The sequence below is a fragment of the Schistocerca serialis genome, unplaced genomic scaffold (genome assembly GCF_023864345.2).
Source record: "Schistocerca serialis cubense isolate TAMUIC-IGC-003099 unplaced genomic scaffold, iqSchSeri2.2 HiC_scaffold_1319, whole genome shotgun sequence".
Classification (NCBI taxonomy): Eukaryota; Metazoa; Arthropoda; class Insecta; order Orthoptera; family Acrididae; genus Schistocerca; species Schistocerca serialis.
The window spans coordinates 63,008-77,511 of NW_026047535.1; the positions used below are offsets into that span (position 1 = coordinate 63,008).

Genomic DNA, 14,504 nt, shown 5'->3' on the forward strand with positions numbered 1-14,504 from the left:
TTAAGCACCTTCGTGCTTCTCACTGTTGAAGAGCAATTTGGGCATGTTGATTGCATCTTTCAACATGATTGAGCACCTGTTCATAATGCACAGCCTGTGGCAGAGTGGTTACACAACAATAACATCCCTGTAATGGACTGGCCTGCACAGAGTCCTGACTTGAATCCTACAATCCACCTTTGGTATATTTTGGAACGCCGACTTCGTGCCAAGGCTCACCGACCGACATCGATACCTCTCCTCAGTGCAGCACTCCGTGAAGAATGGCCTGCCGTTCCCCAAGAAACATTCCAGCACCTGACTGAATGTATGCCCAGCACCATATTGAATTCTAGCTTTACCGAAGGGGGCGCCATAAACTTGTAGGTCATTTTCAGCCAGGTGTCCAGATACTTTTGATCACTTAGTCTGTATATAGTATTGAACAATCATTTCCTGAGCGTTGCTGGTGAATTAAATAAAAATTTAGTTTCTACAGGGAGTCATATAACTTTCTTTGCAAATGCCTTTCTGAGATTGATGTCTGAAATACTCCTCTGTGATACAGACAACGGGGAGACTAAGTCAATAATCAAATCAATGAAAACTAAGGACTCTCATGATTATGATGGAGTGCCTAGCAGAATAATAAAGTACTGTGCTGCACAGGTTAGCACCGTATTTAGCTACATTTGTAGTTTTTCCTTTAGGAATGGTCAGTTTCCTGAATGATTAAAGTACTAAATAGTAAAGCTGCTTTATAAAAAGAGAGAAAGAGATAATGTAGATAATTTTAGACCTATTTCTATGCCATCGGTGTTTGCTAAAGTTATAGAACAGGCTGTGTATGGAAGGATAATTGATCATTTTATATCACACGATTTGCTATCAATGTTCAGTTCGGCTTTAGAAGTCGTTTAACAACTGAGAATGATATATTCTCTTTTCACTGTGAGGTACTGGATGGGTTAAACAAAAGGTTTCGAACACTAGGCATATTTTTTTTGATTTAACTAAGGAGTTTGATTGTGTTGATAACAAAATATTGCTCTAGAAGTTGCACCATTATGGAATACGGGGAGTAGCTCTCAATCGGTTCACCTCTTACTTTAGCAGCCGACAGCAAAATGTCATTATTCACAATGTTGAGAATGGTTATGATGTGGGGTCTGAGTGGGGTACGGTCAAGTCGGGGGGGTGCCCAGGGATCAGTGTTGGGGCCACTCCTGTTCCTTATTTATGTAAATGATGTGCCCTCTAGTATTACAGGTAGCTCTAAAATATTTCTGTTTGTTGAGGAGACTAGCTTGGTAGTAAAGGATGTTGGTTGCAGCATTGGCTTGGTTTCAAATAGGGCAGTTCATGACCGAAGTTCGTGGCTTGTAGAAAATAAACTAATGTTAAATCACAGTAAAACTCAGTTTTTACAGTTTCTAACACACAATTCAACAAAACCTGACGTTTTAATTTCACAGAATGAGCAAATCATTAGCAAAACTTAACAGTTCAAATTTCTAGGTGTCCAGATAGATAGTAAACTGTTGTGGAAAGCCCACATTCAGGATCCTGTTCAAAGACTTAATGCTGCCATTCTTACTATTCGAACGGTATCTGAAGCGGGTGATCGTATGACACGAAAATTAGTCTCCTTTGCTTATTTTCATTTGCTTATGTCATATGGTATTATATTTTGGGGTAACTCTTCCCATTCTAAAAGCATATTTTTGGCTCAGAAATGGGTGGTTCGGGTAATAAGTGGTGTAAGTTCACAAAAGTCTTGTAGACCTCTGTTCACAAGGCTGGGCATTTTGACATTGGTCTCTCTCTCTCTCTCTCTCTCTCTCTCTCTCTCTCTCTCTCTCTCTCTCTCTCTCAGATGATGTGACTTACCGAACGAAAGTGCTGGCAGGTCGATAGACACACAAACAAACACAAATATACACACGAAATTCAAGCTTTCGCAACAAACTGTTGCCTCATCAGGAAAGAGGGAAGGAGAGGGAAAGACGAAAGGATGTGGGTTTTAAGGGAGAGGGTAAGGAGTCATTCCAATCCCGGGAGCAGAAAGACTTACCTTAGGGGTAAAGGCATGTCTGCTTGTGTCTGTGTATGTGCGGATGGATATGTGTGTGTGTGCGCGAGTGTATACCTGTCCTTTTTTCCCCCTAAGGTAAGTCTTTCCGTTCCCGGGATTGGAATGACTCCTTACCCTCTCCCTTAAAACCCACATCCTATCGTCTTTCCCTCTCCTTCCCTCTTTCCTGATGAAGCAACCGTTGGTTGCGAAAGCTTGAATTTCGTGTGTATGTTTGTGTGTCTATCGACCTGCCAGCACTTTCGTTCGGTAAATATATATAAAAAAGCAAAGATAATGAGACTTACCAAACAAAAGCGCTGGCAGGTCGATAGACACACAAACATACACACGAAATTCAAGCTGCCAGCACTTTCGTTTGGTAAATATATATAAAAAAGCAAAGATAATGAGACTTACCAAACAAAAGCGCTGGCAGGTCGATAGGCACACAAACACACACAAACATACACACAAAATTCTAGCTTCCGCAACCAACGGTTGCTTCATCAAATGGTTCAAATGGCTCTGAGCACTATGGGACTCAACTGCTGAGGTCATTAGTCCCCTAGAACTTAGAACTAGTTAAACCTAACTAACCTAAGGACATCACAAACATCCATGCCCGAGGCAGGATTCGAACCTGCGACCGTAGCAGTCTTGCGGTTGCTTCATCAGGAAAGAGGGAAGGAGAGGGAAAGACGAAAGGATGTAGGTTTTAAGGGAGAGGGTAAGGAGTCATTCCAATCAAGGGAGCGGAAAGACTTACCTTAGGGGGAAAAAGGACAGGTATACCCTCGCATACACACACATATCCATCCGCACATACAGAGACACAAGCAGACATTTGTAAAGGCAAAGAGTACGAGCAGAGATGTCAGTCGAGGCGGAAGCAAAGAGGCAAAGATGTTGTTGAAAGATAGGTGAGGTATGAGTGGCGGCAACTTGAAATTAGCAGAGGTTGAGGCCTGGCGGATAACGAGAAGAGAGGATATACTGAAGGGCAAGTTCCCATCTCCGGATTTCTGACAGGTTGGACATCCTTTCGTCTTTCCCTCTCCTTCCCTCTTTCCTGATGAAGCAACCGTTTGTTGCGAAAGCTTGAATTTTGTGTGTATGTTTGTGTGTCTATCGACGCTTATTCCCAAGAATAAGCAGCTTTCATTCTGTTAATACTTGGCAGAAATCAAGCCTGCATAGGGATCGGACTTCAGTAACTCTTGTGCAGAAACATGTGCACTATACTGCTGCATCCATTTTCAATAACCTATCTCTAGAATTCAAAAATCTTAGCAGTAATCCACACACTTTCAAATCAAAACTGAAGAGTTTCCTCATGGGTCACTCCTTCTATTCTGTCGAGGAGGTCCTTGAAAAATTAAGCCGATTCTTGTTGTTTTGTTGATTGCGTTTACTTAAACTTATGGATTGACTTTTGTCGGGTTAATAAACATTTTATTTTTATCTCTTATTAATTTTATGTTGTAACTTCTTGTACTGATATGTTCCATGACCTTGGAGATTTGCTCCTCAATTTGGTCCTATGGAACCAGTTGTGTAAATAAATAAATAAAATATCAAATAAATCCTGGTCATCCATCACATGAAAGCCAACACATGACAATGTTCACGACGAATCGTTGTGCTGTCAGAGTTCCCTCAGATGCTACCATGTTTGAGGGAACTCCGATAGCACAACATTAAGTCATGAACAAACTGCATCCTTATGTGTTAGCTCTTACATGACAATATTGTGGTGTCATTTTTCAACAGGACGATGCTCATCCACACACACAAAATGTCTCCACAAACTGCCTTTGTGATGTTGAGGCAGAGAGCACAAGCTCAGATTGTGTCAAGGATGGGGAAGGATATCGGCCGTGCGCCTGGAAAGGAACCATCCCGGCATTTGCCTCAAACAATTTAGAGAAATCATGGAATGCCTGGATGTCTGGACGCAGGTTTGAACCGTCATCCTCCCGAATGCGAATCCAGTGTGCTAACCACTGCGCCACCTCGTTCGGTGTTCCCGGCAGAACATTCGTGGGGCCAGCTCGGATATCATCTCCATCCTGGTGCCAGTATACACAATATCGAGGACCGATTACAACAGCTGTGGGCCAGCTTGCTTTAGGAGAGGATGATACAATGACATTGTGACACCATTTCCAACTGTAACAGCACTAGCAACCCGACCAGCGAGAGGTGCATCATCATAACGAAAAGAGGACTCATACTGCCAAGTTCTTCGTAAATTTGACTCAATTTTATAAGCACTGAATTAACATAATATCCCCTCACTGCCTGCAAAGTTGTATTTCATTTCCTTCTCCCTTTCTGGCTGCTTCACTTTTTTTGCTAGGCAGCATAGCTGCTCCATCAGTTATAGGTCTTGTCTGCCATTAATCTATCACTCCTTGTTTTAATACTTACATGACTACTCTTCTCATTTGCAAAGAATAATACTTTATGGAAAACTTATTGTACATCTATACTAAGATTTGCTAACTCCATAATGTTACTGAGTGACCTTTGTGAGCGATTCAGATGATGAGCCATTCCTACATTTCACACATGTGAAATACTGTTGCTATGCATGATGTTCGGCTAACCTCTAATTCATGAGTGATTAACTGTGCTTGCAGCTCTCACAGTACATACAGCAGTGTTGCAGTAGGATACAAGAGCCATTCACACTCCAATAATTAAATCACACTTGAAGTTTATCTGTTTATAATGCACTTTGTTGATAGTAAACGTGAAAGGAGACCAAACAGACTTCTCACTGAACTGCAAAGAGCTCAGGTTTCGGGTTCTGCTTAATAGGTCAAGTGTCCACTACACACAGGAGGTGGGTACACAGATAGTGGGTACACAGATAGTGGAGGCTGTGTAAAATGCACTAGGTGGTTTTTTTAGATTAGAGGGTGTCGGGAAAGTGCAGATAGGGCCTCAGTCTTTGAAGGGTCCTGGACAAACACAGGAAGAGGGTAAACATAGCAGCAATCGGTACTGTAGTTATAAACTGTCATAGCTGTATTGGGGAAGAACCAGGGCTTCAAGTGCTAGAGGCTAAAATCATCCTATGTACTGAAAGCTGGCTAAAGCCAGAGATAAGTTCAGCCAAAATTTTTATGAAGGACCTAACAGTGTTCAGAAAGGATAGATCAAATACAATTTGTGTCAGCATGTTTATTGCTGTTAGAAGTAGTTTATCTTGCAGTGAAATTGAGTAGAGGTTACACTTCACAACCAGGATAAACTAATAATTGGTTTCTTGTACTGCCCCCCCCCCCCCCCTCACGACCCCTGCCCTTCCCCAGCTTACATGATTCAGTTGTTGAACAGTTCAAAGAAAACTTTAGTATCGTCTCAAGTATGTACCACACACATACAATCATAGTTGGTGGTGACTTCAATCCACCCTCGATACATTGGCAACAATACATGTTCTAAGCTGTTGGTAGGTATAAAACTTTGTCAGAAATTGCACTATATGCTTTCTTCAAAAACTATTTTGAGCAATTAGTTTAGGAGCCCACTCGAAGTGTAAATAGTTGCGAAAACATACTTAAGCTTTCAGCAACAAATAATCCTGAGCAAATAGGGAGCACCATGACAGGTACAGGGATTAGTGACCACAGGGTCACTGTGGCAAGGCTGACCATCTCAACGTCCAACTCCACCAAAAGTAAATGCAAAATATATCTATTTAAAAAAGCAGATAGAAATTCACTTGACACCTTCCTAAAAGATTGTCACCACTTCTTCCCACCTAACAGTGTAAGTGTAGACAAGATGTGGCTTGAAATCAAAGAACTAGTACGTGAGGCAACTGAGAGATTTATACTGAATAAATTAATAAAAGATGGTACTGAACCTCCATGTTAAAAAAAAAACCACACATACAGATCAGAACACTGTTGCAGAAACAATGAAGAACGCATGCCAAATTTAAAAGAACACAAGATCCCTAAGATTGGCGATGTTTCACCGAAGCTTGAAACTTAGCAGGGACTGCAATGTGAGAGGCATTCAATAACTTCCACAAAAAAACTCTGTCTTGTAATCTGACGAAAATCCAAAGAGATTCTGGTTGTATGTAAAGTACACAACAAATAGCTTCATTGTGCAATATCAGTGGTAATACTGCCAATGATAGGGCCACAAAGCCTAACTTATTAAACAGTGTTTCCCAAAATGCCTTCGCCACAGACAATGAAGTAAATATTCGAGAATTTGAATCAATAACAGCTGCCAATTTGAGGTACATATAAGTACATATCATCAGTATAGCAACATAGCTTAAAGGCATGCAATCTTGTCCCAATAGCACACCAATTAGGTTCCTTTCAGAGTATGCCGATACAATAGCCCCATACTTTGCAATCATATACCACCATTCACTCAATGAAAGATCCATACCAAAAGACTGGAAAGTTGCACAGGTCACACCAACATTCAAGAAAGAAATAAGAGTAATCCACTGAATTAAAGACTCATATCAGTGATGTCAATTTGCAGTAAGATTTTGGAACATATACTGTGTTCAAACATTATAAATCACCTCAAAGATATGGTCTATTAACACACAGTCAGCATGGATTCAGAAAATTTTATTCTTGTTAAACACAACTACATTGCAACCCCTATTTTACATATTCATGCAGTACAGACTTAAATAATGCAAAACTGAGGAAAATTCAGAATCGAAGAAAATGTTAAAACGCCCCAAGATACGAGCAAAAACGAATGTAATTTCATATATGATTAAAAATTGCAATCCTTTCCAATACTTTGTATAAAATCTGTCCAAGTGAAAGAAATTTAATGTACAATACAATGTTTACACAAAAATTTGTGGTAATGAGTTTCATCAGTTCGTGAAAATCACAGGTGTGTAACAGCAAGTACAAACTCACCAAAAACCTTAAATTGGTATCTAGGTACAAGGTAGTCGAGCTATTTTCTGACCTGCAAGTATCACAAATTATACATTTAAAACATGCGTTTTTGAGAGATCATCCTTTGTGCTCACCCAGAAAAAAGCAAAACTTATGAACATGTTGAATTAAACCAAAAACGTCACAACAGCTACGTGTTTAAACCACAAACACAAATATGGACATATGCTTAATGACAAACTTTGTCATCATTGCTGTTATTGTTTACTGCTTTCCTTGTGAGCTGCACTTCATTGCTCATCACTGATAAAGTGTTATTTTTGGCTTGACAACAGAAACAGAGATGTGAAAAAATGGGTTTACTTGCCCAGTTGACATTACAAGCCTATTAGAAGTCGGCTCAGTGAATTTCTGGACGCTGTGTAAAATGTAAATTTGAAAGAAAGCCAGGTTATACAGTTTCGCTTCATGCCCTCTACCATTGCTGTCAATCTGTATGATCTACACTGAGTGGAGTGTGTGGTGCAAAGTATATATGTGAGTAGTGTGTGAAATTTTTGCAACTATCGTCTCAGATTTGAACACAAAAGTTTTTAAAATGTGCTATCACAAAACCCTTGTTTTATTTTCATGTGACATCTCTGTCACAGCACATCATCTACTGGAAAAGTACATTTTCAGCACTTCATAAAATGCTTTCGCCCTTACCCACACTCCTTTCATTTACAGGCCACTCGCCCTCTCCACACATCCAGTACACGAACTCTTTTTACATGTGTTACTGTCGTGTGGTGCTTGCGCTGGCTATTGGGTGGCTCAACAAGTCACCAGCCAATAAGGGTTCACTAACCAGAAATGGGAGATATTTCCTTGATTAGGACCGAGCGTATTCTTCAAGACTCAGTGTTTGAATCTGTTGCTGATTACAGTACATCAATATAATGGAAAGAAACATTCCACGTGGGAAAAATTATATATAAAAACAAAGATGAGGTGACTTACCGAACAAAAGCGCTGGCAGGTCGATAGACACACAAACAAACACAAACATACACACAAAATTCAAGCTTTCGCAACAAACTGTTGCCTCATCAGGAAAGAGGGAAGGAGAGGGGAAGACGAAAGGAAGTGGGTTTTAAAGGAGAGGGTAAGGAGTCATTCCAATCCCGGGAGCGGAAAGACTTACCTTAGGGGGAAAAAAGGACAGGTATACACTCGCACACACGCACATATCCATCCACACATACAGACACAAGCAGACAATATGTCTGCTTGTGTCTGTATGTGTGGATGGATATGTGCGTGTGTGCGAGTGTATACCTGTCCTTTTTTCCCCCTAAGGTAAGTCTTTCCGCTCCCGGGATTGGAATGACTCCTTACCCTCTCCTTTAAAACCCACTTCCTTTCGTCTTCCCCTCTCCTTCCCTCTTTCCTGATGAGGCAACAGTTTGTTGCGAAAGCTTGAATTTTGTGTGTATGTTTGTGTTTGTTTGTGTGTCTATCGACCTGCCAGCGCTTTTGTTCGGTAAGTCACCTCATCTTTGTTTTTATATATGATTACAGTACATTGTAGATATATGCAAAAAGATGAGACTGAGTTATAAGCGGTACAAGAGAAGGCAGTGGCTGGGCCCCTCGTCACATGTTGTATCGGTCCAAAATGCTTTGGATCGACTATCGTTTTTCCATTACCGCTGCAACCTAGCAGTAGTTGTATCATAATCACATCGTGAAGCTAAATGTTGAAAGTTGTGTTGGCAACACCAGTTGCTGATTATGTCAGCTTTCCTCTCTCATGTCTCCCGTTTTTACAATGGCCAACAATATTCCCTTAACTCCGCCGCCCCCCACTGAGCGAGACATCCAGTAAGAACTTAGAATTGAGGTAAATCTTACTAGGAAGAAATATAAAATTGGGGAATTTTCAGCATTGATTTTGTGGGTTTTTCACAGAGGCTACAACTTATGGTGCAGAATTGTGAAAAATATAAAATTGGAGACTGTAATATTGAGGTTCCACTAACTCTTTATTCGCATGATGTAATGAGTGCTATTGACAGGGGATCTCAAATTGTTTCTATATTTCTAGAGGCTTTTGACACTATTTCTCACGAGAGACTTCTAATCAAATTGCATGCCTAAAGAGTATTGCTTTAGTTGTGCAACTGGATTTACGATTTTGTGTCGGGAAGGTCACAGTATCTAGTAATCGAAGGAAAATCATCGAGTAAAACAAAGGTGATATCTGGTGCTCCCCAAGGAAGTGTTATAGGTACTCTGTTGTTCTTAATCTATATAAATGATTTAGAAGACAATATGAGAAGCCCTCTTGGATGGTTTGCAGATGATACTGTCATTTACCACCTAGTAAAGTCTTCAGAAGATCAAAACTAATTGCAAAATGACTTAGATACGATATATGTGTGAAGCAAAAAGTGGCAATTGTCACTGAATAAGGAAAACTGTAATTGTCACTGAATAAGGAAAAATGTCAGGACATCCAAATGAGTATGAAAGGAAACCTATTAAATTTTGGTTACATGATAACACACACAAATTTAAAGGCTGTCAATTCAACTAAATACCTTGGAATTACAATTACAAACAACTTAAATTGGAATAATCACAGAGACAATGTTGTGGAGAAGGAAAACCAAGGGCTGTGTTTTATTGGCAGAACACTTACAACAGGTCTATCCCAGATCTACTAAAGAGACTGCCTACGCTACACTTGTTTGCCGTCTGCTAGGTCACCGATGTGTGATATGGGATCCTTGCAGACAGAATTGATGGAAGACATTGAAAAAGTCCAAAGAAGTGCATCTTGTTTCATATTACTGAAAAATAGGGGAGGGAGTGCCATGGATATGATACGTGAACTGCGGTGGCAATCATGAAAACAAAGACATTTTTTGTTGTACCAAGATCTTTCATGAAATTTCAATCAATAACTTTCTCCTCTGAACCTACATAGGGAGAAATGACTATCATAATAATATAAGAGAAAGCAGAGCTTGTACAGAAAAACTGCCCATGATATGTAAATCAAAAATCCTAGGTATTTTAAACATGTAAAAAAATCTGTCAATTCACTCCAATGCTAATAACAAGGTTCGGATGACCTCTGAAGTCCTGAAGCTGGCATAAGGTGTTGGAATTGGGGCTTAGAAGTCTGGAAAGGAAAATACTGTCCAGCACATCCTGCACTCTCTGATCTGGAGAATATTACGCTCTTTTTCTTCCTGCTAATACGACAAGCTTACTGCAGCCCACAGACCAAGGAGTAATTAGGAGTCTGAAATGCCACTACTATAAGCCCATATTACTGAAAATGATACAATGCACTAAGAAAAAGTAGGATTATTCTATTACATTGATGGATGCAGTCAGATTCATTATCAAAGCTTGGAGCTGGGTCACAGCCTAAACCATCAAGAACTGTTTCTGCCATGTGGGAATCACAACTGAAGGAATAAATGCCACTGAAACTGAAGACACATTCAATGACACTGATGATCTGGTGCTATCTGCATTGCTGCCAGAAATCAGTGTGACTATAAAATGTATGCAACAATAGATGATGATCTCGTTACAACCGCAGCACAAACTGAAGATTAAATTGCAAATGAATTGAAGACTCGGGGCCACAGTGACCATGAAGTGAGCGAAGAGATGATGAAGAAGAGGCAAGGAGGGAGGGAGTGAGGGAGGGAGGAAGAAATACATAAATAAAATGCCTATTCCCTTCTGTTAGTGACACTTTAGAAGCCATTAGAATTATGAACATGTTTTATGAAGCTAGGGGGAGGAGCAGTGAAACTGCAAATACATATAACGTAATTTAGAAAGTATTTAGAAAGTAATTTAGAAAGAATGTAATTTAGAAAGTTCCATTCTATATGACGTTATACCTATCGAAAATATGAGGAGACGATGGCACAGAACAGGAGCTGTAGATACCATCCACTAATGTCGACTGCTGACTATTGGCGGTGTTACGGAGTTAAACATTAGATGTCCTGCCCCCTGCCTGTCTTCCTATGTCATCCTTAGCCAACAGGCTACAACATATGCAACATATGTCAGACAACATGAACATATTAAGTTTTATATTCATGCTGCCTCACATATGTCAAATGTGTTGTATCCACTTGGCTAAAAATGATTTAGGGTGACAAGCAAGGGGCAGGACTTTTGCTATTTAACTCCATGATGCCACAACACAGTCAGCAGTTGACATCATTGCCTACTCTGTGCTTTTATCTCCCCACATCATCACTGGGTATAACATCGCATAACTTATTTTTAATTCAGTGTTCATTATCTTACATGTTTCCCTCTATTCTATTATACTCTAAGTTACAGATTATGGTCCGAAGATGATCCACACTGGGTTGTAACTGGTCACCACTTGCATGTAAAAGTGTTTCTATGTGATCAAAACTGTTCTGTATAATATTTTACCAATGACAACTGCCTCTAAGGTCAAAATACAACTGACTGAGCTTCTCTTCATTAGTTTATGTACGTGATGATACGCTTTGACCTCCAAGGAATTTTACACATGGTGTCTCATTTAGCGTTTGAGCATTAATATCTGCTTCTGGTCACATCAGGTCATTATGCTTGTTTGAAATCATACAATGTGAGTGTATGTGAGTGCAAAATTTAAACTGTTGGCTGTGAACAACTTGTGAGCTTGCCCATCTGAAGATGTGGTCTATCTCTTATCACTCCACTATTAATAAGACTAATTTTTTATCTACATCACTACTATGTAATTAATACTTAAGTGCCTGGCAGAGTGTTCTTTGAACCACCATCAGACTATTTCTCTACCTTTCCACACTCTAACAGCATGTGGGAAAATGCCATGACATTACTTGAATCTGTCGATGCACCTACTGCTACACACAAATTCCTCATCTTTTACTTTCTTGGCAAATTCTTCTGCTTTAATCTTAAGGAGAGGTCCACTAATGAGTACACTGATGCCTCTCTGTTGCTTAAACCACTTAAGCAGCACTTCATCCACATTGCTCAGTTCAGCTTTTCTTATCTGCTTAATTTTAGATCCGTTTTGTTCATACACAGTAACAATTTTATCCTTGTTCCTCCAAATAATTTGGACAATGAAATTTACAAATTGATGACACATGACAAACTTTTTGTGCCATTCTCGATTTCATGAACCACTTTCACTTTTTCTTCCACTGTCAAAACTTTTCGTTTACTGGCCATGCTGTTTTAAAATGCGTGTACTTCTTAACAAATTGTTATGTAAATTGACATAATTTGTATTGTTGACGAGTTCTGTAATTGTCACCACTAGTGTATTATGAATGTGCTACATTAACAATGAGGTGAGGTGTCCATTCTACATCTATTGCTGATGGAAAGGCAGAGAGAATATGTCAGGCTGCCGTATTAAAACAACAGATTTCCTTTTTCAAAAATCCTGTTAATAACTGAGGCTGAAAATGATGTTATGTAAGAGGTACATGCATATACATTTGTCATATTAAGCATGGATGAGAAGTATGTTCCTTACAAGGAATAAGGCCGTGCCACAGAAATCATGATGTTATAGCCGAGATGTCAATGTAACCGATGTCATTATAAGAAAGTTCAACTATAATTTATTTTTAATTTAGTGTTCATTGTATTACTGTTGTTATTATATTATTGTTGTCCTCCAAATTACAGAGTATGGTCTGAAGATGATCCACATCAGGTCGAAACCAGTCACCACTTATGAATAAAAGTGTTTTATGTGATCAAGACTGTTCTATATAATATTTTATTGCTGTTAATTGTGACCACTGTCATGTCCAGCATGTTTACAGAGATTAATTCCTCATTGTGTTGACCTAAAAACAAGGGTGATGGCTTGTTTTGTATGTTTTCACTTTTTGTTGTCCTATGGAATTATCTTACAGTGCAGTGCTCCTAAAGTAAATATGTGTTTATTTGGCAGAAGGGAGCATAAGAACATTGTGTGACAGAGATAATTGAACATCTTGCAGAAGAATTTTTAAGCAATGTGGATTTCTTATGAACACACTTACCAACACATTTTCTGCTTAATATTTTTTGTTACTGACAAAAATAAGCTTCAGTTGAACTATGATTGCACAATCACAAAGTTTTTCTGTAGATTTTGTTTCCTTTTCCTGAGTTTATAGTGCATAAATGTACATAGGTGGAAAGATATTCAACAAGCCTCCACCCAACACAAAGCAATAAAATGGGATTTCCTACTAATTCACAAGAAAATTGAAAACCTACCTCATTAGCAACTTACTCTGCAAATTACCGGAATAGCTACACAGAAGGATGCTATGTAGCAAGTAATAGTGTTTATTCTGAAGATGTATGACAGGTATTAATATACTGCAAACAGTACTCAGTATTCACAGATGTAGGTAAATATTAAGCTACCAATGCAAGATAAACAGCAGTAATTTGGTGTAACTCTTTTCCCCCCGACTCAGCTCTTTTTCTGAGCTTTTTTTAAGAATGTCTATGGATGTATTAAATATATTTTTCCATAGTATTCTTATATACATTCATGAAAATTTTCTGTCTGAGGTTAGTCTGGAACACTGCAAAAAAACATGAGGTCAATAACATACCTCTGCTCTATCCAAATAAAACCACCACTCTTAAACCATGATCTGTTGTGAAGTGAGATATACTTTTTACAGAAGATAAAGGCATCATAGAATCCTCTCTAATAAAATGAAGTACTGTTCACAGCATTATCGACTAGTAAGCATGCAAAAAAAGCACACACTCTACAATGAATTTAAAAAATACAAGTCATGCTCACCATACTGTAATATCATCTCCTGGTTTACATTTATCAACCAGGTCATCTTCTAGTGTCACCCACATGGAACGTGGAATAGATCCCACACTAAGTTTAGCAACCTGCTCCTGCAAATGCAAACAAAATTAAAAGTAATTAAATACATAGCTAAACAATAAAAATGATAAGCATTTGAAACTTCCTGGCAGATTAAAAGTGTGTGCCGGACCGAGACTCGAACTCGGGACCTTTGCCTTTTGCGGGCAAGTGCTCTACCAACTGAGCTACCCAAGCACGGCTCACACGCCGTCCTCACAGCATTACTTCCGCCAGTACCTCGTCTCCTACCTTCAAACTTTACAGAAGCTCTCCTGCGAACCATGCAGGACTAGCACTACTGAAATGAAATGAAATGTCGTGTGGCTAGGGCCTCCAGTCGGGTAGACCGTTCGCCTGGTGCAGGTCTTTCGAGTTGACGCCACTTCGGCGACCTGCGCGTCGATGGGGATGAAATGATGATGATTAGGACAACACAACACCCAGTCCCTGAGCAGAGAAAATCTCCGACCCAGCCGGGAATCAAACCCGGGACCTTAGGATTGACATGCCGTCACGCTGACCACTTAGCTACCGGCGCCGGACAGCACTCCTGAAAGAAAGGATATTGCGGAGACCTGGCTTAGCCACAGCCTAGGGGAAGTTTCCAGAATGAGATTTTCACTCTGCAGCGGAGTGT

At 39.6% G+C, this 14,504-nt stretch overlaps 1 protein-coding gene and 1 non-coding gene across 2 annotated transcripts in view; both read right to left on the reverse strand.

Moving 5' to 3' along the window:
- The window catches only part of LOC126439380 (DNA helicase MCM9-like), a gene marked incomplete at its 3' end in the record, with an annotated part of 123,658 nt that overhangs the window by 62,087 nt on the left and 47,067 nt on the right, over window positions 1-14,504 (reverse strand). Inside the window, exon 6 of the mRNA XM_050090562.1 lies at window positions 13,790-13,896. Within this exon, the coding sequence (XP_049946519.1) occupies window positions 13,790-13,896 (107 nt within the window). The remainder of the gene's footprint in view (window positions 1-13,789; window positions 13,897-14,504) is intronic.
- On the reverse strand, window positions 13,989-14,063 carry Trnal-caa (transfer RNA leucine (anticodon CAA)). The gene has a single exon. It is a non-coding gene; the product is annotated as a tRNA-Leu (tRNA).